The 25,519-nt window shown below is 52.4% G+C and overlaps 2 protein-coding genes across 6 annotated transcripts in view; both read right to left on the reverse strand.

The window, feature by feature from the left end:
• The window catches only part of RADIL (Rap associating with DIL domain), a 63,372-nt gene extending 42,376 nt beyond the window's left edge, over positions 1-20,996 (reverse strand). The window contains exons 1-3 of one of the 5 annotated variants that reach the window (XM_027125647.1): positions 20,655-20,995; positions 19,767-19,877; positions 13,898-14,496 (exon numbers count right to left, since the gene is read on the reverse strand). In XM_027125647.1, the coding sequence (XP_026981448.1) occupies positions 13,898-14,432 (535 nt within the window). In that variant the 5' untranslated portion in view covers positions 14,433-14,496; positions 19,767-19,877; positions 20,655-20,995. The other 4 variants (XM_027125649.1, XM_027125646.1, XM_027125648.1 and 1 more) reach the window with 4 other exon arrangements.
• PAPOLB (poly(A) polymerase beta) lies at positions 784-8,004 on the reverse strand. Its single transcript, XM_027125657.1, is given in 2 exon segments — positions 784-3,036; positions 3,038-8,004. Coding segments are annotated over 2 exon segments (1,905 nt in total). The 5' UTR covers positions 4,907-8,004; the 3' UTR covers positions 784-3,000.
• Positions 20,997-25,519: the final 4,523 nt, after the last annotated feature.

A 25,519-nucleotide genomic window follows, 5' to 3' on the forward strand; every position in this document is an offset into this window, starting at 1 on the left:
CTATCTGGCCCTTTACAGGAAAAGTCTGCCAAGCACTGTTGTTGTGTTCAAAACTGTTTCCCTTCTACTTGTCGTCTGCTTAGTATCAATTAATGAAAAGAGTCGTTTAAAAATCTTCTGTGACAATGACACTTTTGGCAATTTCGGTTAATCTTTGCTTTATGTTGAGGTTATTTTACTAGGTGCAAAAAAAATTAAATTGGTCCCCTTTCCTGCTGCACTATTTCTTCTCTCATTAATTCAGTGGTCCCTTTTGTCCCTAGTAATTATTTTTGCTTTGAAATGTTTGGATAACATTGTTACTGTAACAGCTTTCCATTGGCCTTTTTTCCATTCTTTATGTCTTACGTTTTGGGTGTGTCTCTCATAAATAAAGAGCATACAGCTGGGCTTAGTTTTTCCATGGACTCTTGACAATCTCCAAATTTTACTCAGGAAGCTTAGTCCATTTATTATGTATATAGTGACAGATATATTTCGTTTCATTTCCACCACCTTAGATTGTATTTTCTTTCTACACCATTTTCTCTATGCTTCCCACCTCCCCGCCCCCACCTCTTTCCTGCCTTCTTTTGGATTAAGATTTTTTAACTCCATTTTTTTTGTACCACTAGTGATATGAAGTTTTAACCTTTTCATGTTTTTTCCCTATTATAACATGAATTCTAGACTTCAAGTAAGTCGAAACGTTCATCGGTGACTTTACCCACCAGAACGACAGTATGAACATCTGAACTGTTATCATCAGATTTAAACCCCTCTGCTCGCTTCTTTCTTGCTTACTTTTATTGTGTTTTTTAATGGAGAAATACATCATCTGTTTTCAAAATAGTGCTTGAAAAATACAAGGAGTACAGATACTATAAAACAAAGCAAACTCCAGTCATGAGATACTATGCACACCATATGAAAAAAATAGTCTGATATTCAGGTAACGAAAACTAGAATTAAAAAGCTCCAACTTCCCAGCTTGGTAAAACAAGTACAGTTACACGAAACATTTAATAAACTAATTTTTCGCCAATGTGTGAACAAAATGACAAGACTAAATCTGTGCGTGGCAATTTCAAGGACACAATAGCTATTCCAAATACACAGGTACTGTACACACTTCACCTGATTTTATTGTGGTGGAAGGGGACTGCACAGGTAGTGGGAACACTGTGTATTAGGCGTCAGAAAGTCATGGTGAACAGAAAGTCTCAATTACTGCACAGCCCACAACAGAAATGACTATATTCCAACTTTGGGGGAAATTATTTAAAAGGATAGGGAAAGGGTTTAAGAAGCTGCAGTTTAACATGAAAAACGCACACGTGGTAGAAAGGAACACTGTTGGGGGACAGGAAGAATCAGCATCAGGCTATTTGGAAAACCTGTTAGGTTTGCTGTGTCCAGATTAAGAAAGACTGTTTTCATTCACCTACAACTGTTGAGAAACATGAATGTTCTGCTGCTAATTATGAGCTGTCTTTTTTGGTTTTTTTTAAAAAAAGGTTATTATTTCGAATCTTTTGCAGGATAAAACAAAAGAGTAGAAAGCTGACTAGATGTCAAGTGCTTGCTAGAAATTTCTGATGTTTCTACATGTAAGTTTTACTGATGAATTTTAGGAAGTCATTTACAAATAAAAATTGGTTTAAAATTCTGGAGAAAATGCTTTTTTGCTTACACGTTTAAATTAGAAATTAACTTTCCTATAAGCAGGGATTCTGTGGAGTATACAAATCTTCTCTTATGTGGAGACCAAATGACCATCCAAGATGGATAACATGCTTCACAGGAATTACTTTCAGTAAAGCTTTACTAAAATATTAGCCATGTGGCCACAGGACTGTTGGTTTCACATCATGGTTAAGAAAATACTAGCATACTGAGTTTTCTGTGAAACGATATATAAGCATACCTTGTGCACACAAGCAAAGAGAAGGCGGCGGGGGCAGGGGACACAAAAAGCTCTTTTTCTTTTAGGGCAAATGATTAAGGACAAGAGAATATGGAGCTCTGTTAGCTCAGGACAGTATCTGCTGTTTGATGGCTGACTGTATGCACTCTGAAACAGTTCTTCAGATAAAACCAATCATTTCTTGATCCCGTCCCATCAAAACCAAACACTTACTAATTACTGTTTCAATGCCAAATATATACCCTAAGAGTTGACATTTCATTTTAAAGGGTTACAGCTCTCACAGGGACAGAGCTAGATGTACTTTATGCTTTTTCTGAAGTACAGTACACCACTGCACAATGGGAACCAATCTGAAGATTAATAATGAAGAACATCATTCAGGAAAAATCTGAAATTCATCAAGCTGAAAAATCTAAAATTTGTTCTACTGTCTAATAAAAATATAAAGTGCATCACCAGCATGGAATTCTGATACTAGTCTGTACTGCAAACTTTCCCCAACAATGCATCCAACATCAATCCAGTCCCAATGTCAGTCATGGGTACAAACATAGCTGGAGGGTTTTTTTTCTCTCTTTTTCCTCTTTAAGGGCAGGAGTCCTTCGAAATAGTTAGTGTTTAACTGTGGCTGACACATAAATAATCTGACACGTTAATTAACAGTACTTCTGGCTTCACAAACTAACCTGGACTTCTGATTAAGATAAGCCCAATAAAGGAAGTCATCAAATAAGCCTAACAAAGCTATTCTGAACCATGTCTAGTTTGGTGCCCTTCGTCCTCCTCCTTTAGCATTTGAAGACAGCAGGCTGAGTTGGCAGACGCTGCTTACAGACCCTTGAGATCGTTCTTCTCAATCTGTTTTACTGAATTCTTGATAATAGGAATAAGATTTGCAGGGAGAGCAGGGATACTGAGAAGGTCTGCACTGGATGTTCCCCATGAGGCCAACAGAGAAGCTGCTGTCTGAATAGTTTCCAATTGAGTCGCACCTGTCTCTTTATGAGACCGTTCCTCTTCTGTTTTGGTTTCCTTGGTCCTGTCTTCTTTGTGACGTGACAATGTCCTCTAGACTCCTATGATAGGGTTAGCTATGTTTGCTGCTGCGCTCCCTGAAGGCCTGGGTGGATGGTTGACCAGAGGTGTTGAGGAAACAACTCTGGTGACCATGGGCTTCGGCGGTGGAGAAATATTTGGTTGTGGGGCAGTCTGAGGGACGCTTCCGCTGGACGTGCCCCCCAGGCTGTCGCTGGGATTTGCTTGTTGTAAGGAAACTTCAGGAACCTGTACGCTGGTCACAGATGCTGCCATCACAGCCGGGGCAGGAATGCTTCTGCCCTGAGCGCTGCCAGTCACTGGGCCAGTCTTCATAGAGCCAGGAAGTGAAGACACAGACGTGCTGTCTTCACTGTCTACAGACAAGTCGAGGCTGCCGTCATCCAAAGCTGTCCATCTGACACCTTCCATCGAGTGTGTTTTCTTTTTCTGAAGCACGTGACCAGGTAGTAGTTGATGAAGTTCCTTTCTTCTCAAATGCATTGCAGCAATTTTCATATCCATCTCAAACATCTTACTATTTATTGCTTGCCTATAAACTGTATCTGTGAAAGACTGGATATCATAGGTGAGATCAATACTGAGAATGTCAGAGTTTTCTGGCTTTTTTAACACTAACCCAATCACCCACATTGTACGAAATTCTTCCCTGTCAGGATTTTCCTTGGGTGCTGGAAACGACTGAGGATTCACATGTGCCAGTGTAATAAATTCATTCTTCTCCAAGCTTCCAACCAGGATTCGGATTTTTGATTCCACCAAGCCCACCCATTCTAGATGTTGTTTTTCTGTTGGCGCACTTGCTAGAAGTACAATATAATGCTTGTACTTTTGAAAGAAGCTGGGAGCTTCAAAAAGTTTGGACCACTCTGCCTTACTCAGCAAAATCTCATGTGTAATAGCAAGCCCTTGCTTAAACTCCTCAATCATGACCATCCTTGTTGAAACAGACACGTTGTACGTGGAGTTCTGCTGTGGGTACGCTGGTGTAATTATAGGCATGAGATGGTACCTATCGCTGGGATTTACTCTTGGGTCCCAGACAGGCAAATTAAGATTCCGTTCTTCAGGCTCTTTCAGTAGCACTGGATTTGGCCATTCCCATTCAGAAAACACCAAGAAAAATTTACGTACAAGAGTTGATGCTATCGCATTTGGATAAAGCTGGCAAGTTCTTGCTACTAGCATCGCCCAGGAAACACCTCCTAGGAAACCTAATATATTGGAATAGATATTGTGGCATTTGGCCCACAACTTGATGGCTCTCAGAGTTAATCTGAAGTTGTCAATGTTTGGTACCAGATGTAAAATCTCATCAGTTACCCGGCAACCATTAAGACTTCTTATGCACCTAATATCTAAGTTTTTAAGCAGACTGTCATCTCTTAGGTCCAAATCTTCCGGAATAGTCTGCAGTGCTAATCTTGCAAACAAAATATCAATCTCTATCCCATCAAAACACAGTTTGATAACTGGTACAAATGCCTCTTCAACAGCCCTTAAATCCTTTACTTCTTCATGTAGTTTCAATTTACCATAGAAGGAGGTGAAAAAGTCGCTTCGATCAACATGTCTTGGTGCCACGCACAACGCGTCGATATCGGCACCTTTCGTATGCACCCCTAATCTATAAGAACCGAATGTAAAGATTTTCCCTCCAACGTTTTCTATTACAGCTTGTGGAAGACTCTTGCTTTCACTGATTTCTCGTATCCATTCCTTTACCAGGTTATTTAATTTCTCCAAAATTAAAATCCTGCGCTGTAGTTCCTCTTCCTCTTCAAAAACCCCAAAGGGCTTCAGGGTTTCAATTAATTTCTGGGTAAGTATGCAGTCAGTCTCCCTGGGGGGTGCTAAACTGATGGGGGAGGAGACGCCATAGTGCTTGGGCGGCGGCGGGGTCTGTTGTGATCCCGGGGTGGTCACCGGCAACGGCATCATCTCTAGCGCTGGCCCCGCCACGCCGCGTCCCCCGCCACCGCGACCTCCGCGGCCGCCCGAGTCATGATCCGCTGAGGCGGGAGGGGCGGGGCTCCTACCAGCCCAGGTCCGACCCGCTCCCGCTCCGCTCCCGCCGCTTCAAGCGCCTCTCCGCCGTCCCCTCGGCCCCAACATGGCGCCGGGGCCCTAGCTGCTGCGTTCTAGAACGCCCACGCACGCCACGCCGCGCGCCACGCACACCGCGCGCCACGCGTGCCACGCGTGCCACGGCGCATGCGCGCGCGCAGAGCCTCACGGGGGCTGTAGTTTCCAGGTCTCCGCCGCGGCTTCTGGCCGGTGGGGGCCGGCACGGCTGCGCCCCGGGGTTCGGCCCTATTACAACTGTTTTAGACGTTTGCTCAGACCTACCGTCCAACTCCTTGCTCGCCATTCTCTACACCCCGGGTCTCCTTCCTCTCCAGTGGCATCTTCAGGTGGCCTTTGCCCTCTGGCCCATCCTTCGGAATCCCTCTATGGCAGGGTCCGTTGGTGGGAAGCAGCTCCGTGGCATCCTCCGTGGCCCGGCGCCTGGGTGGTGGGGCAGCCAGGACCGCAACTCTGGGTTCTCAGTCCTGTTCTCTCCAGCTTTGAAGGCCCCATCGGCTGACCTCTGGTTTCTGCGGTTCCGGGTGGGGAGCCTGCTGCTCGCCTGTCTTTTCTTCTCGGCGACTGTAAAAATCTCTGAAGTGTCCTGCAGTATCACCACTAGGCAGCAAGGGGTAAACTTTTCGTTTATCTTACAGAGGAAGCACTGTGATTCCTGAATCGGAAGACTGCTGCTTTTCATCCCATGCTCCCGGATGACTCTCAGGTATGTCCGTGGAGCATGTCCTCACCCCATTCTCTTGATCCTCTTCACGTGGACATGTGACAGACCTTCTCATCCCGTTCCCCGTGTCTCTCAACCCACGTTTCTGTCTGCGTGATGCCAGGTCTACCTCGTCCTCTAATTCTCTTCAGTTATATTTAGTCTGCTGTTTAAGCCATCGTTGAAGTAACCATTTACAAACTTGCATTTTTATTACTAAAAGCATTATCTTGTTCTTTTCCAAATCTTCCTTGCCTTTTGGGATGACATTCTGTTCTTTCCTGTTTTCTTTCTACCTTTTATTTCATTAAACATTTTTAAAATACTTACTCAATCTTTTATATCTAATGGTTCCAATTCCTAAGTTCTTGAGAACCTGATTCTACAGTTTGTTTTCTACTGACTCTTTTCAGGAAGCATCACTTCAAGTGTCTCGTCATTTTGGACTGTTAGCTCGTCTCTGGCCAGGCTTGGGATGCCTGTGTAGACGTCCTTCCAAAGAGGGTTTACTTTGTTTCTGTCCAATGTCCTTGTACACTATCAAATAACGTACACAGTAATTTAATTTCTTATCCAGTGATTATCCAGATCACTTAAGTAGTGCAATTTTGAACCCCAAACACCTGAGAGGAAAGGTGATTTTCAATTCTAGGAATGAGTAGTTTTTCCCACCCAGAGCCCAGGTCAAGAGAGATAATAACTCTCTGTCATCTCCTTTCACCAGGTAGCAGATTCTTCCTATTCTGTCTTTTCATTCAGTGTGTCACCTTTACAGTTTCCCAATATATGTGAGGGTCTCAGTCCCAACTTTCTACTTCCTGAGGTCTCAAGGCTCTGTGTCTCTTTCTCGGACAGCTATTAAACTTAAATTTCTTGGTTATAAAGACTGGCAAGAGCCTGTGGGGCAATTGTAGCTTCATAATCAGCTAAGATTCTAACGTTTCAAGGTCCTCATTTTGTTTTGTTTTGTTTTTTCACCCTTAGAGATTACTTTACTTTGGGGGGATATTCAGCTGTGCATCTAAAAGGAGAATTGTTATAGTTCAGCCAGCACTTCCAGGTACTTTGTATAGAAAGATCTTCTAGAATAATTAATCCCGCATATTGCCAGTACCAAGTTCTCCACCTATTTCAACACAGTTTTGCATGCTTAACATTCCAGCAGCACAGCTATCAGTGGTATCTGGTGACCTCCATGTTGCTCAATCCAATGATCTGCACCTTTTTGACCTACAGTAGCCTCACGTTGGCCTCCACGGCACCACACTCTTTTGTTGTCTTGTACATCTCTGGCCTCCCCTTGGTCTCATTTGTTCCTCCATTACTTTGCCTCTACAGTTGGAGTTCTTCCAGTTTCCATATTAAGCCCTCAACTCTTCTCATTGTATATACATTTACTACCGGGTCATCTATCAGTTTTCACAGCTTAAATATCACCTATTAACAGCTTAATGTAAGTTTACTCTTCCGAGCTCCAGATCCATATCATCTGACATCCCACGTGCCACCTCCGTTTGGATGTCTCAAACTCAACAGTCTAAAGAGAACTCTTACTCGTCCCTCCATAACTTCTTTCTCTCTCGGTGGTCACCACTTTGGTAAATGGCGTCTCCATCTACCCAACTGCTCATGTCAGAAACCTGGGAGTCATTCTGGACACACCCCCCACTCTTTCTCATCTTCAACATCTAGTTCATTTACAAATATCGATGATTCTACCTCCAGAATACGTTTGGGATTCATCAACTTCTCTCTACCTGCTTCCCCATAACTCGTCCAAGCTACATCAATTTCCACCTAGACTCCTACAATAAATTCATCTATTACTGACTTTTCAAAGTACTTTTTACCCAGTAGCCACAGTGGTCTTTTAACCCCTTCAGTGGCCTCTCATTAGTCTAAAGCCCAAAATACCTAACAACCCCCGACCGTCTCTCCAGCTTCACCTCCCACAATCTCCCCCACCCTCCAGCCACATCGCCTTCCGGTGCCTTGCATTTATTTCATTCTCTCTCATCTCTGGGTCTTTGCACAATGCTGTTCCCTCTGCCCAGAAAGCTCTTCCTGCACCACTTACTGTCTACTGCTCTTCACCTGCTTAGTTCTGTCAACTTTGAGATTGGCTTAAATTTCATCTCCTCACAGAGAATTTCCCTAACCTCCCTGCTAAATTAGCACCTGTACTTTTCTTTCATAGAACATATCACAATTTATAAGTCTCCGTTTTTCGAGTGCTTGCTTCTTTGTCTTTATTTGCCACTGTAGACCCTTAGCGCCATGAGAACAGGATCTATTTGTTCTGTCAGCTGCTACATATGTGATCAGTACCTGGTCAAGTACCTACCATGGCAGCACTCAACAAATGTCTGCTGACAAATAAATAAATGAATAAGCACAACGAAGAAAATTCTTTCACCTTCAAATCACTGGCTAATCAATACCCAAAAGACCCATCTCTTGAGTTTTAGTTTAGGCAGAGGGACAGTTTCAAAGCCACACACCGTGACTCTGGGGAAATCACTTCACGACTCGGTTCTCGCTGCTCGCGTCCGTCGGCTGCAGGGAGTTTCTCCGGCTGCGTGACTCCAGCACCTCACTCTCCTGCAGCTCCTTTTGATTTTAACATATTCTCAGGGGAGATTTTCGCGGGTTGGGGGCTCATACCCAATGCTTAAGGATGTGGAAGGGCCACACAAGAAAGCACGCCAGTGTCGTGGCAGCCTTTCTGGAAAAGCTGCCGTCCCGCAGTGCTTACTAAGAAATGAAACAGACTTATCTATAATCCAGAAACTCCATTCCCTGGAGATGACCCCCCAGAGAACTCTGCACAGGCCCTCGAGAGGGTCATCGTGCCATTGTCTGTAGTACGACGGAGCTGGATGCAACCTGAGAGCCCATGATTGGGAGAATGGATCGTGGGATATACGCAAGTGACGGGAAACTGTGTCTCCAGAAAAGGCAAGGAGCCGGATTCACATGCAGCGCCGTGGGCAGAGCTAAATCTTAGCTGTAGAATGTTCTTAGTTAAAAACGAAGCTTCCACTTTGATCCAGTCAAATGCATCTACCTTTCCCCTGTGTTTTGCATCTCTGAAGCCTTATTTATGAAATCCTTCTTCTGGCTGTAACTTTACCTCTGACTTGCAGGTTTTTAATGCATTTGGAATAAGGAGCCAACCTGACTTTTCCTTCCCTGCAGCGTCCACCCTGGCCATACTCTGGCCAATTCCTACTATGTTTTGTGTCTTTCAAACATTTTACGCCAGTTCTGATCTCCCCATGTTTAGCACTGAGCCTCTGGAGGTTCCTTGGCCAGAAGTCTCCCGAGGGAGGATGGGGTGCTGCCAGCCAGGCCCCAGGTGGGCAACACCAGGCTCGGGAGAGCAGGGCTGCTAGGCCTCCTTCCGACGCCGCGCTTCTACATGAAACTGAAAACTATGAATTTTTTTTTTTTATGAAACTGGCTATTAGCAGCTAACCGTTCAACTTTATGTTCTCTTTAAATTGAAAGTCCTCAAAGATGTCTTTTAAGTGCAAATAGTTTTCTAGTTTTAGACAGATGGAAAAAGTTGGGCATTGTTTTGTTTCCCCCAAACTACATAAAATAAACATTTCCCTCAATGACTGCATCGCTGAGAATATGCCCAGAGGAAGCCTCACTCAACAGGCAGCTGCTCTTCAATAAAAGGAGAAGAGAATCCAGGCCGCCTTGTTCATCCTGAGATAAGTGTTATTAAAAATCAGATTCGAGGCGGGAGGAGAAAAACATCCAAAGAAAACAGCACAGAGAGGTCGGGGGACTCAAGGGGACAGAATCCGCGGCGCACAACCAGCAGATGGAGACAGCAGAGGCTTCGTGAGGCGCCTGAACATCCCCGTTTAGTCGGGGCTCAGGCCCATCTGCCCGTCTGTGGATGACGGCAAACACACCCGAAGTCAGGCACTCAGACGACACGCCTGCCACCACTCCAGCCGGCCTTGGAAGAGAAGGGAGGCTGGCAGGTCACACTGTCGGCGCCAGAGCAGCGCACTCCTCACTCAAGCCCCCACCTGCACTAGCGGGCAGCCTTGCCGTCTGCACGCCACTCCCCCCTGCCCCCCCCCCCCCCCCCCCCCACCCCCCCCCCCCCCCGCAAAGAAAACCAGTTCCAACCCTGGAGTCTTGGCTGACCCGGAAGCCGAGACTCCCAGAGGAGCTCGCTCTTCCAATTTGCATCCACCCTTAAACAGGCGTTTAATGAGCACCTACTGTATGCCAGACCACACAGACCTTGAAGGGCAATTTGTGACGAGCCCAGTGCTGATGCAGAGATGTCCCTGCAGAGAGAACCTCAAGCCTCGGTGGCTTTTAGAAACCCTCTAGCCTTGTCTCCTCGGAAGAGGGCACCGAGAGCCAAGGAGGCCCTGCCTTCCAGCATCGGGAGAAGGTCAGCCTCTGCGGGCCGGCGTAGGCCACCCAGGAAGGCGTCCACTGGCACAGAAAGAAGCTCGCACTTCCCCTCCTCAAGGCACCCAAGTCCCTCAGACGGCGCCCCCATGACAGCCAGCCTGGGCTGACGGTCCAGGTCCTGGGGCACAAGGCCACCGGCCCCTATGGGAGGCGCAGGGCGTGGCCAACAGACTGAGTTCCTCCAAAGGGTCCAGGCCACCGGGTCCAAATCGGTGGTTCCCAGCCGAGGGCGAGCTTGCCCCCGGGACACTCAGCAAGGCCCAGAGGCGGCCAGGCCTGGGACGCGGCTAACGTCCTGCAAGGCACAGGGCGGTCCCCTACGGCGAGGAACTGCTGGCCCAAAGTGTGACGGGACTGAGGCTGAGAATCCAGTTTACAAGCTCTGTCCATCCTGGGAACACAAATAAACCCGGCCCTCTCGCCCTTCCCCAGCCGCTGACAAAAACCACATGGCCCGCCCTCCCTCCCAGAGGGAGAAGTGATTACTGTCTTTATCTCGGGCACCAGAGCCCGCCCTGCGGGGCACGGGCCCCACAAGCCAGCCCTCTGGGAACGCGCTGGCGGGCTCCGCAGCCCCGCCCCCGCCCGCCGCCGACCCGGGGCTCACTCGGGATATTCTGATCCTCTGGAGACCACGGAGAAGCTGGCAGCTGGGAAAGGCGATATTTATGGAAAACAAACGCCGAAAGTGCCTGAGCGCATTACCACAGGCGCAAAACCACGGTCCAAACGGTCCAGGGGAACCGGGTGGATTCTTCCTTCAGTGCCCTCGGGAAGTGCCTGGTACAGCCGCTTCTGCCACCTGCCCTGCTGGGGCCTATCCCAGTTCACCCAAGGGCGCCTGCGGTGGGCTCCCAGCCCTGAGGGCCTAGCGGACGCTCGCAGTGGGCTTTTAACGTGAAATCAGCGAGCCCCAGCTCACCGACACGGGGTGGGTCTTCTGCCGTGGGAACGATCCGGGAACGATGAAGATCACTGTGACCGTTCAGTAACCTGAAGCCTGGGGCGGCCGGCATTCGTTCACGTGCGCGCACACGCACACGTGCCCGCACAGGCGGTCCCTTCCTTTTGCACACTTTGCCAGGGGAACGGGGACAACGTCACCCGTTCTCGGGGAAGGAGGAAGGGAATCAGGGTGCCTGGAGCCTGCTCCACGCTGGGTCCCCATCTTCCTCAACAGTAAAGCCCCCACCCCGTGGACACCGCCGAGCTCACCACAGCCGATGCCACCTCACAGCGACGCTCAGGCCGCTCGGGGCGCCAGCAGCACCTGGGGCTCATCGCAGGCAGGCCGCCCAGGAGGTAGGGAGCCCCTTTCCCTGGAGACAAGACCACAGGTGTCAGGAACGTGGGCGGGAGCCGCCGGGGCGGGGCGGGGGTGGGGGGGAAGCGGCCAGAGGGGCTGGAGATTCCTTCTCATCATCAACGTAAGGCGGCTGGCACCCACCCGACACCAACACCCTTCACTCCTCCTTCAAGTCTCTCTGGTTCCCACCGGCATGAGGAGGCAGGGAGTCTGGGACCTTGGGGGTGCGCTGGGAGATGAGGGGCATCTGCAGATCGGGAGGGGCCGCATCGGATTCTTTACACAGGGGAACAATGCAGAGCGTGAGTGTGTGTTCACGTGCGTGAGTGGGAGAGCATGCGTGTGCATCCTTGTATCATCAGGATCCTCAGACAGACCCTAATGCAAAGGTCCCGGGCTCTGGTGATGCTCCGCCAGCAACCTGTGGAGCAGGGCTGGAGGGGGCGGGCCCGGCTGCAGGGTCCCCAGTGCCGGCTCTGCCTCTCCGTAGCTGGCGAAGGGGACAGCACGGCCAGGAGGCACAGAGCACCCAGGCCACACCCAAGTCAGAGGCCGGCCAGGAAGGCCAACTCCCTGGGGGCCGGGAAGCCTGCCCCAGGCAGGTAACACAACCCACTTCCAGCCCAGAGAAGTGTGTCAGTGAGACCCGCCCGCTTCAATAGACTCTTTCTCTGAAAGGTTTCGCAAAGCCACCACCAAGTTGAATATGTCGTGGGCCTTCTCCTGCCTGGACGAACGTAAAAGGAACAGGTCTAAAAGGGGTCTGTGAACAGGAGAACAAAGCCCTGCTCCCCGCAGATAGCGTCTAGCCTCGTGGTCACCCTGCTCCCCCCACCCCCCGGCCAGAGCGATCACCCACGTGACACAGAGCAGGCCTTCCAGGGCCCACCCGGGACCGAGGCACAGCGACCCGCAGGACAGGCAGGGCTGGCCCGGCCACGTGCTCTTTGCTCTCCATTCAGCAGAGAAAAGACTGGGCAGGACAGTGACCATGAGCTGAACACCCGCCCTCTCCACCCACGTGACGCAGCCCCTCACAGGCCTCCGAGAGTGCGGAGGGGAAGGGACCAGGCCTCCGGAGAACAGCGAGGCGGCGTCAGGACGAAATCCAAACCCCTGCCACCCCGGGCCTGTGGGCGGGGCATTCAGGCGCTCGTCCAAGGAGAGTTAAAAACAATAACACAACATTGTAAATCAACTATCTTCGATAAGGTTAATTTTTTTCAAATAGTTAAAAAAAAACCCAAACAAAAAACAACCCAGTAACATCAGCTACTCATTGGTCAGTTTTTCCTTATCCCCCATGCCTGCAACTCTGCACAACGTTGGTGATAAAACACTCCACTCCCCCATCAGAGGGACCCCAAATCCGCCCTTGGTCCACCCCTGCCTGTGAGCGCACAGGAAAACCGCGTGCAGGAGGCGGTCAGGACGCACGGCCGAGCAGAGAGCTCTGCACACACCACTGCACCGGCCCGCGGGTCACTGGATCCTCCAGATCACGAGACTGGGGCCAGAAGGGCCGCCGAGAGCCCACCGCCAAGCAGTGGCCCTGTCAGGCCTGCCACACCCTTGTCTTCACACCCTAAAGGCACAAGGTGGGTTTCGCGCCAGAGGAGAACCGGAGAACATGAGCATTCGCGACACCTGGGGACACACACAAAACGTCAGAGCTCAAGCCCCTCGACCCAGCAGCACCACGAAACCGAGTGACGAGTCTCCTGAGGCCACTGAACGCCCTCTGCTCTGAGGCACACGTAAGACCGGTGCACTTGCTCGTGTGAAGCCACCAAAGCCAAACGTGACCTGAGATGCGCTGAAGAGTCCGTGGGCGTCTGAAAAACACCCATGTTTTATGGCGCTTCCCTATTAAGACAATGAGCTGCTTTCCGCCGAGTGAGCAGAGCAGCGTCCCGCAGGGCCTGGAGCGCCCCGGCCCCGGGCAGGGACTCAGTGCTGCTCCCAGCACGACCTCCACTGCCCCGGCGCGCCCCCCAACGCACCGCACCTCCGGAGACCCGCTTCCTCCACCGCCTTCGCGTGCGCTTGCCCCTGAGATTGCCCCGGCGCCTCGGGCACTGAGGGGCTTTCTGAACCGCGTGTGCCGCCTGCATGGGACAAGGTCCTCTCTGCGGCCAATGACACGCATGCCAGACCCCTGGACGGCCATCTTCAACCGAAAGCAGAAATCGCCCCACGGCACTGCAAGACGCCGTGAGGAGCGCGGAATGACCACCAGCAGGCGTCCTGCAGACAGCCCCGCAGAGCAGTGAGAAGAGTCCGTCCTGAGCGCCACCGCGGCAGAGGCCCACGGGCCTCCTCAACAACACGCCTGCCCGGTGCTTCCCGGAGCGGCGGCCGCCCCGCGCCTCCTCGCGCCCCTCCTCACCTGCCGTCACAGTGTCCACGTCCCTGGCTGCCAGCTCCTCCATCTCCGACCTCTTTCTCAGCTCAAACCTCCGGGACAAGCCTTCTCGGGGTTTCCATAACTCCTGGATCAGGAGGGGCTTCTCGTTGTCGCCGAACACCCGGAAGCCCTCGGCCTGCCACTGCCGCCCGGAGTCGCCGGCCTGGCCCACCACGTCGCACAGCACGTACTGGCCGGCACGCTCAGGGCTCAGGGCGTAGCGCTCCAGGGCCTCCCTCACCAGCTCCCGGGCGCTGGACGTGCCAGTGGCCAGGACGCTCTTGTAGTGGGTGCCCGTGCACACGCTGTCCCCGAACACCTTCAGGACCCCAGGGGCCGAGAGCTGGGTGGAGAGCTCGGCCGGGTCGTCGCTGCTGCCCAGGCTGGAGCAGGTGGTGTCCAGGTCACGGTACTTGTAGCTCAGCGTCCGGGACAGCACGCTGGACAGCAGCTGGCCCTGCCGCTTCAGCTTGCTCTTGGCAGGTGGGGACATGATGAAGTGGGTCCCATAGAACATGGTGGGCCCGTCTTCACGGACGAGCACTGAGGGCTCTGGTCAACGGCAGGGAAAAGGCCGCGTCCTGGGAGAAAACGAAAGGCGGGTTACCATCGACCAGCAGAGCGACAGGAGCCCACGAGGCTTGGGGGAACATCAACAGACTGGACCGGCCATCTAGGGCCCGGCGCCCCAGCAGAAGCCGCGGACACGGCACCTCGGCCGGGTCCAACAGTGAGGATACAGACGAAGCCGGCGGGACCGCAGGGGACAAAGCAGGTTGGAAGGGGCTGAAATGCCCTTCAAGGCAAGCCATTACTGGGAAGCACGGTGAGGTCACCCAAAGCCAAGACACGAGAAGCCTGGGCACCACGCGCTCCGCACAGCAAGCTACCAAGAAACAGGGCCGGCCAGGGTGGGGCTGGGTGGTGCTCGCAGGGTGGAGTCCCGGCGGGGTTGCCCGGCCTCATCTGAGTCAGCCCCCATCTATCCCATCGCACCCAAAGTCATAAACAACTCTGAGCGCACAAGGCCGTGTCTTCCTAAACTCCACCTCCCCCGCACCACAGCCTATGCTACCGAAAATTCATCACAAACAGCAGTGGAACTAGGCAATCAGGCCAGGTGGCAGCCACACGAGCAGGGCAGTAAGCGACCGGGCATTCAAAACACGCCCCCAGGATGCTGCTCCCGGATGACTGGTCCTGGCTCTGAGGAGCCACTTCCCTGGGACGGCCGCACTAGAACGGACACATGACCACAATGCACACAAAAGGGCCCTTCCAGAAGCAGTGGAGGCATGGCTGGAATGCATGTGTCCACCCACGGCGTCCAGCCTGGCTTTCGGGCACTGGCCAGGCCGGAGAGGCAGTCTTGCCGGGTAAATTAGAAAACAGCTCTGGGGCAACAAGGTGCGTCATAAAGTCATGACTCTCGTGTGCTTAATGCCCCAAAGGCGTAGGGTTCCAGACAGAGAGTTCGTCAGACCCCCACACACACCCAAAGCTCCGGGGGAGCAGGCGGGCAGAGTCCAAGGAAGATGTCCTGCTTCACAACGAGTTGGTGGAGGCTGAACACCGCCCATCTCCTGACTCTGTGCCCCACTTCCAGGCAGACAGACCGAAGAAGAAAGGGCCATTTTCTAGAAGGCTCTGGAAACAGTGGCCCAGGACCTGGTGGGAGCAGCCCTGGGCACCTGCCGTGGATGAATGTCAGCACTGAACTCCGCTACAGTCCTCTTTTCAGCTCTGACTCACTCGTGGTCACAGGCGTTGGGAGAGGCTTTCAGGAAGGGGAGGGGACTGCCCAGGGCGGGAAAAATGCCTAGGGAGCCCCCCAAAGAAAAGGAGCGACCCGACCCCGAGGGGCCCAACAGGGCAAGTGGCCCAGCCTCGACACTGACACTGAACTGGGCTCTTCCCGGCTGGCCCCTGGGCCTCGGTCACATCTGCGACGTCATCACTCCCACCAGGGCTGTCGTGAACGAAGGCTGAGCAGCAGACCCGCCCTTCAGTTCCTCTAGAACCAGCCACCTGACATCCTCGGCGAACCCTGCACGCTTCAAGATGCTCTGACGACTTCACGCACCAAAGGCCGGGTTCCGAACACGAAGGTCTGCCCCATGGTGGGGTGGGGGGCGGCACTCCTCCTGTGCCAACAGCGTGCTTCTGTTTACCACGCAGAGCCTTTTACTGCGGACCAGCCTTCCGAAGCCTGAGCCTGCTGAGAACAGCCAAGTGTCCCAAGCAGAGGAGCACACGAGGGCCTCCGGGCTGGGGAGTAGAGCTACGAAGCAGTATCTAGCCGGAGGCTGCTTCCCCTCCCCCGAGGAAAGTGCCCAGCCTCCCTGTCAGCCGCTGCGGAGCCCAGAGCAGGTTGCGGCTCCCCCCGTGGCCCCATCCAAGGCCCCGGCCAAACTTACAACAGAAGCGTTTCCAGTAGCCCTCACGTGACAGGCACACGGCTTTGGTTCGCACATCACATCAGCGGCTTCAAACCACGGCGCCTTCAGACGTCACACAACCCGCCTCAGAAACTTCCAGCACGTGCCTCTGGCCACCACACGTTCTCGGCGGACCTGACCCCTCCACAGACACCTGGCTCACGTCAGGCACGGCCCCGGTGGTCCCGACCCAAACCCCCAGGGGCCCCCAGGGCAGCCCCTGCCACCAGGCAGCGTCTTGCTGCGAAACCTCTGCCTTTGGAGATAATGCCGAGGGTAAATTTAAATACAATGTGGAAAACGGCGGAAACAGTAGAAAACCAGGTCTCAGCAGAAGCCCAACTCCCAGAAAAGTCACAAAGTAAACACGGGGATTCAAAAGGCCCTCAGATACAACGGAGAAGTAAAATGCTGTTTTGCACCCAGGGGTGAACCTTACAGGCTCTGTAAGGTCTGAAGCTTATACAATTCTGCTTTAATTAAAAAAGAAATAGAAAATTACAAATACGCAGCTGCTAGGTCCCCTCCCAGGGCCTTGGAAGAGAGCCCACTCCCTCCTTTTCTAGGGCAAAGTTAGCAGCATCACGAAAATGGGGTAGAAAATGTAGGACAGACGGTGACTCTCTCCCTTCCAGTAACTGCTTCATAAGCCCAAAGAAGTCCCAGTAAACACAGACCCTGATCTACTCGATCCATTTTATCAGGAGGCTCTCTTCTCCTCACGGTCACTCCCTCTGTGGCCATCTTCAGAGAGGAACCACAGAGTGTGGTCATTGCTCATGTGTGCCCTTCCTCCACAATCACAAAACGCAGAGCACGGCCTCTCCGTCAAAATGGGCCAGATGCGTTTGTGCAAAGGGCAAGAGGAGTGCAGGAGTTTCCTACAGAGCGGAGCACACCCAGGGTCACCAGATCTGTTTTTTCGGAAGCATGACCTGCCTTTTCCTTTTCTGCTCAGTTCTCTCCTCTTTCACACAAATACTCGGAGAAACAGGGGCCCAAGTCGCTTGCTGTTGCTTCTCCTGGAGAATGTTTTTCTCTTGTTCTCAAGGAAGAGTCCGATTTCTGATGAAAACAAGCCCATGTCACAGCAGCGAGTGAGGTCACTGTGGGGCTGACCAAATGGGTGGAGGGACACGGCCATTCCAACACTGCAATGTGGGATCCATTAGAATTTCCACCAGGGCAGGAAGGGAAGAGGGTAGCTTCACAGGCTCTGCTTTATCCCCACCGGCCATAAATCCTATCTTGACAACTCAAGTCAGAGTAACGCTTTTAAATACAAAAATAATTTAACCAGATTTAAATCTGACATGCTAGCCCCTTGAGAGGGGGCGGAATTTTTCTGCCAGCGGGATTAATGGCTGGCTCCTCTCTGGAATGAAGGAGAGGTGGCCTGTGCTAACGGGAGACACCTGTAACTAACCAGAGACACCTGTAATCACTGGTGGGCGGGGACTCAAAATTCTTTTCAGCAATTCAGATTAATCAAACACTTGACCAGGTGCTGGGAGCCCGAGTGTCTGGGTCTGCAGCCCCTCCCCAGCCCCAGCGACTGGCTCCCTAATGGGAAACAATCCAGTTTCTTCTGAAGGGTTCCCCAGGAGCCCCAGCTCTGCATGTTTCCTTAGATGCACTACTTGTCGAGCGGCTGGAAGTGGTACAGAAATAGCTGGGAGACAATGCTTTCAGCTGGCACACGAGTGGGGAACGCGCTGCTGTGTGAACAGGAAAACCGGGGCAGGCTGTGGGCCGGGGGATGTCCCCCCAACCCTGGAGGGAAGGTACAGACGCCGGCGCCTTGTGCCCACCTGCAGACCTCTCTCCAAGGGGGCCAGAGAGACTGAGGCCCGGGGGACCCCGCCGTTGAGGTGCCAGGCTCCAGGGGTTGCAGGGGGGTGGCCGCAGCTGACCCCCTGGAACCTGCAGGCTGGGCCGCCCTCGCCCATGTAGCCAGCCTGTGGGACCCGCCCCCCGAGGCCGCGCCCGGGTCCCCCCCACCAAGAGAGCCGCCTGTTTCCATGGCAACCGGACAAGCGGAGCCTGGGTGGCCGGAGAAATGCCCCGTGCGGGCCCAGCTGCCCCAGCGCGCGCCCGCGGCCTCCCCGCCCGGCCAGCCTCTGCGCCCCGGAGCCCCGTACGCCACGGAGCGACCCCCGCCTCCGCTCCTCTCGCACCCCGCACTCACCTCCAACACAGCCCGCCGCCGCCGCCGCCGCCGCGTTCCCGCGCGGCTCCCACACCCGCCGTCAGCTGGAGCCCTTGCTCCGGACCCGCGCATGGCGCGGCGCCTCCTGCCGGCAGCCCAACAGACCAGGCGGGCCCTCGGGGGGGTGGGGCCTATGTGGGCGGTGCCTCGTGCTGGGCGGAGCCGGCGGCTGGAAGAGGAGAGCTCGGGCTCCTCCTGCGGCCACCCAATAAATGGAGCGGGGCCTTGGGGAGGGGCGGGGCCTCCGAGGGACTAGCTACAGGCCCAATGGACTTGGATGAGACCTCGAGGGGGCGGAGCCTCCGGGGATGGTTGGGGCGATACGAAAAGGGCTGGGCCCTGGCTCCTCCTGCGGCCACCCAACGGTCGTACACAAGGCTTGGAAGGGGCGGGGCCTAGAGGGGGCGGAGCTGATGAGGGGTAGGGCTGAGCGCCTGCACCACCAGCAGACCAATTAATGGGTGTGAGCGTGGCCTTGAAGGCAGGGAAGGGCGGGGTTGGCTGCGGAGAGGCGGGGCTGTGCGGCGCACCCCCTAAGCTTCAGCTCAAGGGGCGGGGCCTATGCAGGGGCGGGGCCAGTGCTAAGCTCCGGGGCCACGTGCCAGCCTCAGGCTGGGGGCGGGGACTGGCAAATTGTTTTGTCCCCACCTTCTAGTCCCTAGGCGGACAAGGCCAAGGAAAAGAGGAAGCAGGGTAAGGCAAGCGCTGATGAGAAGGGGGCGGTACAGAGCTGTGACATATATGAACATCCAAAACACAGAAAGAGGACAAGGGTGGCAGGCTCCATCTCCCTTACAATCTGTCCCCCACCCAGCAGCCAGAGTCTTAAATGACAAATCAGATCATGGCACTCTTCTGCTTAAAACGATGCAAAACGGGGCCAGGTCAGCTCCGGGGCTCTGGCCCAACGGCCCTCCTCGGGTAACTTGTTTTAAAAGAAGTTCGTGTCCTTAGAGCTCACTTTGGCACCGGTCGTCGGGCTGGGGTTTCGCCTTGGAGAAAGGCTTCTCACAGACAGCTCCCTTTGTCTGCTCATGGTCTAGACCTGGGGGATTCACGTGGCCTCGGATAAAAAGATGAATTCTTGAATTCTGACCCTGAGAGTAAATCTTTTTGTTGACAGTGGTTGGGGTATAAAGTTATATGGTAATGACCCCAAATTTGCGAAGGGAAAGTGGGGAGGAGGGAACAGACATTTATTGACCACCTACTGTATGCCAGACTCTATGCCAGGGGCTTCACGTTGGTCATCTCATCTAAAGCTCCCATCAACTCTTGTGAGGCAGACGTTGTTACACCCAGAGAGGTCAAACAGCTAGAGGTAAAGCCAAGAATTGAGCCTTGGACTGTGTGATTAAAAAACATCCTTTCAGGGCTTCCCTGGTGGCACAGTGGTTGAGAGTCCACCTGCCGATGCAGGGGACACGGGTTCGTGCCCCGGTCCGGGAAGATCCCACATGCCGCGGAGCAGCTGGGCCCGTGAGCCATGGCCGCTGAGCCTGTGCGTCCGGAGCCTGTGCTCCGCAGCGGGAGAGGCCACAACAGTGAGAGCCCCGCGTACCGAAAAAAAAAAAAAACCTTTCAGGACTCCCCATAAACATGTACAACCTACCCCACTCTGAACCCAAAGAGGCAAATATCAGAGCTGGAAGGAGAGCCTGGGTTTAAACCTGTGTTTTCCTCCTAAGGCATTCCTCACCATGATCCTGTCGCAAAGCCCACCCCTCCCAGCAACCCTCTTCAGCAGGGGTTGGCAAACTCCCACCTGTGGGCCAAATCTGAGCTGCTGTTTTTGTAAATAAAGTTTTATTGGAACACAGCCACACCCCTTTGTTTGTGTATTGTCTAAAACCGCTTTCATGCAACAGAGACTTTACAGCCCCCAAAGCCTAAAATATTTAGTATCTGGCCCTTTACAGAAAAATTCATGGGCCCCTGCTCTTCAGGATCTAATGATGCCAACTATTTGCTATTACTACGCCGTTTCACACATCTCTGTCTTTGCTCAGGCCACCCCCTCTGCCTTTTCCAAGGCTGCCATAACAAAATAGCACAGATTGGGGGCTTAAACGGTGGAAATTTATTTTCTCACGGTTCTGGAGGCTAGCAGTCCGAGATCAAGATGCCGGCAGGGTTGATTTCTTCTGAGGCCTCTCTCCTTGGCTTGTAGACGGTCAGCTTCTCCCTGCGTCCTCACACAGCCTTTCCTATGTGTGTGTCTGTGTCCTAATCTCCTCTTATAAGGACACCAGTCAGACTGGATTAGGGCCCACCCTAATGACCTCATTTTAACTTAATCACTTCTTTGAAGGCCCCATCTCCAAATACAGTCACATTCGGAGGTGCTGGGGGTTAGAGCGTCAATGTACGGATTTTAAGGAAACACAATTCAGCCCCTAACGCCAATCTTCATCACCTGGCTAATTTCTACGCATCCTTTAAGACTCAGATTAGGTGTTACTTATGTAGTTGCTCCCCTCCAAAGTGGCCCACAGTGATTCACACCTTCTAGTTTTCACACCTGGGTGTAGTCCCCTCCCAGGCTGAACAGGGCTAACCTGTGTAAACAGTAAGACGTTGCCAAAATGACAGTGTCATTATAAAAGACCTGGCTGGGCTTCCCTGGTGGTGCAATGGTTAAGAATCCGCCTGCCAAGGCAGAGGACACGGGTTCGAGGCGTGGTCCGGGAAGATCCCACATGCCCTGGAGCCACTAAGCCTGTGCGCCACAACTACTGAGCCTGCGCTCTAGAGCCCACGAGCCACAACTACTGAGCCCGCGTGCCAAAACTACTGAAGCCCGTGCACCTAGAGCCCATGCTCCGCAACAAGAGAAGCCACTGCAATGAGAAGCCTACGCACCACAACAAAGAGTAGCCCCCGCTCGCTGTGACTAGAGAAAGCCCGCGCGCAGCAACGTGCAGCCAAAAATAAAAATTAGTTAATTTTTTAAAAAAGACTTGGCTTCTGCCCTTCTTGGACCATCCCCTCTGGAGGGAGCTAGCCGCCATGCTGGGAGGACACTCAAGCAGCCCTAGAGAAGTCCACGTGGTGAGAAAACCAACGCCTCCCGCAAACCGATATCACCAACTTGCCGTCGGCGTGAGCCATCCTGGATGCAGGTCCCCCAGCCCCAGCAAAACCTTCAGAGGGCTGCAACCCTGACCAACATCCTGACTGCATCCAGGACCACCCAGCAAAGCTGCCTCCACATTCCCAACCCTCAGAAACTACGTGAGATGATAAATGTTTATTACTGATTTGCACCACTAAGTTTTGGGGCAATTTGTTATGCAGCAATAGATAAAACGAACACCCCTTATCCAGAAAGGCCTCCCTGACCCCCAGACTTGGCTACATGCCCCTCCTCTGTGCTCCCACAGACTTTTATTTTTTACCTTTTTATTAACCAAGTCCACACTTTATCAAACCATGTTCCTTAAATGCAAATCAGATGTTGTTCCTGCTTGGCCTGGAGTCCTCTAATCGCTACCCTTCCTCCAGCTGGCCCCTGCGGACCACTCCACCTGCTCTCTCCCTCCACCACGGAGCCCCAGCACGACGAACTTCTGTTTTCGAACACATTAAGCTCGTTCCCTCCTCTGAAACCTTTCCCCTGCTGTGTCCTCTTCCCCAAATGCTTGTCCCGTTGTGTTGGCGTGGTGCCATTTTCCTCTCATTAAAACCCATCTCCACTATCATCTCCTGACCATTCTCATGGTGGCCACCCCTGTGGTCATTCTCTGTCTCATAACCTGTCTCGTTTAATTCACAGGCCTTTATCACTATTTTTGTGTGTGATATTTGTGTGGTGTATTTAACACACACTAGGATTTCAGTTCTGTAAAGGCAGGCGCCTCATCTCTCTACTGCTACGCTTGGCACCAAATAGGGGCTCCATAAATATTTGTTATAAGAATAAACAAAGCAATGAATAGATTTCCACCTATCTCAACCTCTCACCCCCTCCCTCAACTGGAAGCTTCTCAAGGGCAAGTACTGAATTTTATTCATCTTCGTATTCCTGCACCTGCCCCACTGGCAGGTGAGCAAAACAAGTTTTTGAACTGTGAGGTTAAATATCTTTGGAAATCCATGGGACAAAAATGGAGTGTTGAGCTGCCCTCTGTGGCCACCAGAGGGCGGCAGAGTCCTGGGACTCAATCTAGGAAAAAACCAAATGAGCCCAAAGGAAAAACATCTGGTTAAGGTCAAAGGGCAGGTTCCCACGGGATGGCCGGTCCCGGGGCGGAGAGACTGGGCTCTCGGAGGCCAGGAGAGAGGAAGGGAAGGAGGCAGCAGGCACAGGGAGGACGTTAGATCCCAGCCTTTCCTTCAGAGACTGTTACATCCGCATCCCTAGAAGGGGCTGGAAACAAGTGGTTTAACGCTCAGGTTTCATGCTCAGTGATGTCGGCACCACTACCCAGAATGGCAGTGCTTCGGGCCTGGTCATTCCCCGTAGGCTCATCTGGCAAAAGCTCTGCAAGTGTTATTTTTCGTCCCACATCCTCTGCTGAACAACTTCCAGTTGACAGTGAGTACCTCCCGGCACTGGTAACGTGTGGGACGCCAGGACTTCAGAGTTGTATAGTTACCCACCCGGGTCCTTGGGCTCTTGAAGCAACAGAAATTGACAAGAGGCCAGACGAGGAGTTCAGGCCAGGCTGCCGCACGAGGGAGTGAAAGCAAGTAACGGCTGGGGGAGGGGCAGAGGGGCGGCTTAGGTGGGCTGCCCACCCCCTTGGTGGTGCAGGGAACATACCCTGCCTTTGCTCCAGGCGCCTCAGAAGTGGCAGTTGGTTTGTGGCCTTTTTGTATCTCATTGTTCCTAATTTGCCCCGTTTGCGCATGCCTGCAGTTATTTTTAGTCCCTTTTAGTTTCTTTGTATTCTGTTGCTTGAGGAGACCTTTGTCCAGGTGCCAGCCCTTCAGCAGAGGGTCCCAGCCTAGCTCAGTAGGGGGTGCCAGAGCTACAGAGTAATATATAGGGTGCCAGGACCACCCCATTAAAATAGATCACGATGTCAAGTTACTTTACCTTTTTTTTTTTGCGATACGCGGACCTCTCACTGTTGCGGCCTCTCCCGTTGCAGAGCACAGGTTCCGGACGCGCAGGCTCAGCAGCCAGGGCTCACGGGCCCAGCCGCTCCGCGGCACGTGGGATCCTCCCGGACCGGGGCACGAACCCGTGTCCGCTGCATCGGCAGGCGGACTCGCAACCACTGCGCCACCAGGGAAGCCCAAGTTACTTTACCTTTTAATGCCAGGTCTGTTGTAAAGAACTTTGAATCACGTTTAATTAACTGTTAAAAATTTTAGGCTGAGTGGGATTTAAGAAATCATCTACCCCAGTGATTAGGAAACTTTTCAGTTCTAGTTTCTAGTGCTCTTGGGACTGGGAGTATGTTGAAAAGTTATATTTCAAGCCATGTAGGTACCAGGATTAATTTCATTAGCCAAAAACATGACCATGTGATAAACACAAACTCACAAATATGGGCAAATATGGCCTCAAGAAAACACACTGTGGAAGAACCAAGTGTCAGACCCTTGGTTGGGTCTGACATTTCCATGAAAATTAATTTTTTTATTGTTTACTTGATTTGTTACCTGGAAGCATTTTTTTAGAAGGTACCATTTGGCTTATGATGTATGTTTGCAAAAAATAATTAAGACGGAGAAAATACTACATATTAACTTCTATTTTTAACTGAGACTTGAGAACACGTGGCCATTTTTCAAATTGGGGGCGAAAGAGCTTGGTCCAGCTGGACATATTTTTCTAGTACCCAAGGAAAGAAATGTGTGAGAGCCCCTGATGTAATCCACCGTCTGCACTGATGTGGAACAGAAGCCAGGAGAGGCTAAGGGACTTGTCCAAGATCACAAAGTTTCATCACCAACAGATTATTCCTCCCTTGTAATATAGCACATTCAAAAATGTGGGCAAGCAGGAGAGTAGGGAGTTTTCACAGTGATTACTTCTGGGCCATGGAGCTTGTGGCAGACTGCAATGTCCAAAGATAGCCACGTCAACACACCCACAGCAGTACCTACCCCATCCCACACAGTCTTCTTACTCAGGACCCTCCTGAACCAGGTGGTGGGCAGGAGGTCTGCCTTCCCTCCCCTCGGTCTTGGCAGGATCTTTTTGGCTGTGTCCAACAACAGAACATGGCAGCATGGACGATGCAAACTTCCAAAGCTAGGTCATAAAAGACATTATGTCTCCTGCCTGCCTCGTTCTTGGGACCCAGCCACAATGTTGTAAGGAAGCCCAGGCCACGTGAGGAAGACGCTTGTGGGTGTGTATTAAGTATGTCTTTTCTTCGATGTTTTGACATATGGGGCCTTTTGGACCATGGGGAGACTGCCCCTTGCAGAGTGGAGATAGTAAACCATCCCTAGAGCTAGTAAACAGTTCACCTGTGAGCACACCTTGCATATGCAAATCAACCCACCTGGAGACCACACCTCCCCACCTTCTCTATTGGACTTTTATACTCTAGGCTAGTATTCCCTGTCCTCGTCACCCCAGTAAAAGTACCACACCAATAGGGACAGCGCCTACACCCCAGAGCCCACTGAAATGATTCAAACTAGCCAATACCAAGACTGCTTATACTGCCTCTCCCATTGCTTCCCAGGAAAACCACGATAAAGGCTCTGGCCCACACTTCCCCCCACTCCCTCTGCCTCCTGACCCACCCTGCTGCTTCCCTGTGTGGCCCTGCCTGGTATCACAGGCCCCCTTCTCTTGGGAATCTGTGAGTAACAAACTGTCTTTTCAGTGGCAGTCATCTCCTGATCTTTTGGCCTCACTATACCTGAATAATAATAAAATCTACGTTTTAAAGCAGGGTGTTTGGCCAAGCTCCCCAGTGAGGGCTCTAGTTGGCTCCCAGCATCAACCACCATGTGAGCGGATACACCTTCGGATGAGTCTCCTCTCCA

Source organism: Aethalodelphis obliquidens, unplaced genomic scaffold (genome assembly GCF_003676395.1).
Source record: "Aethalodelphis obliquidens isolate GAN/ISIS:26980383/991018 unplaced genomic scaffold, ASM367639v1 scaffold30, whole genome shotgun sequence".
In the NCBI taxonomy this organism is placed as follows: Eukaryota; Metazoa; Chordata; class Mammalia; order Artiodactyla; family Delphinidae; genus Aethalodelphis; species Aethalodelphis obliquidens.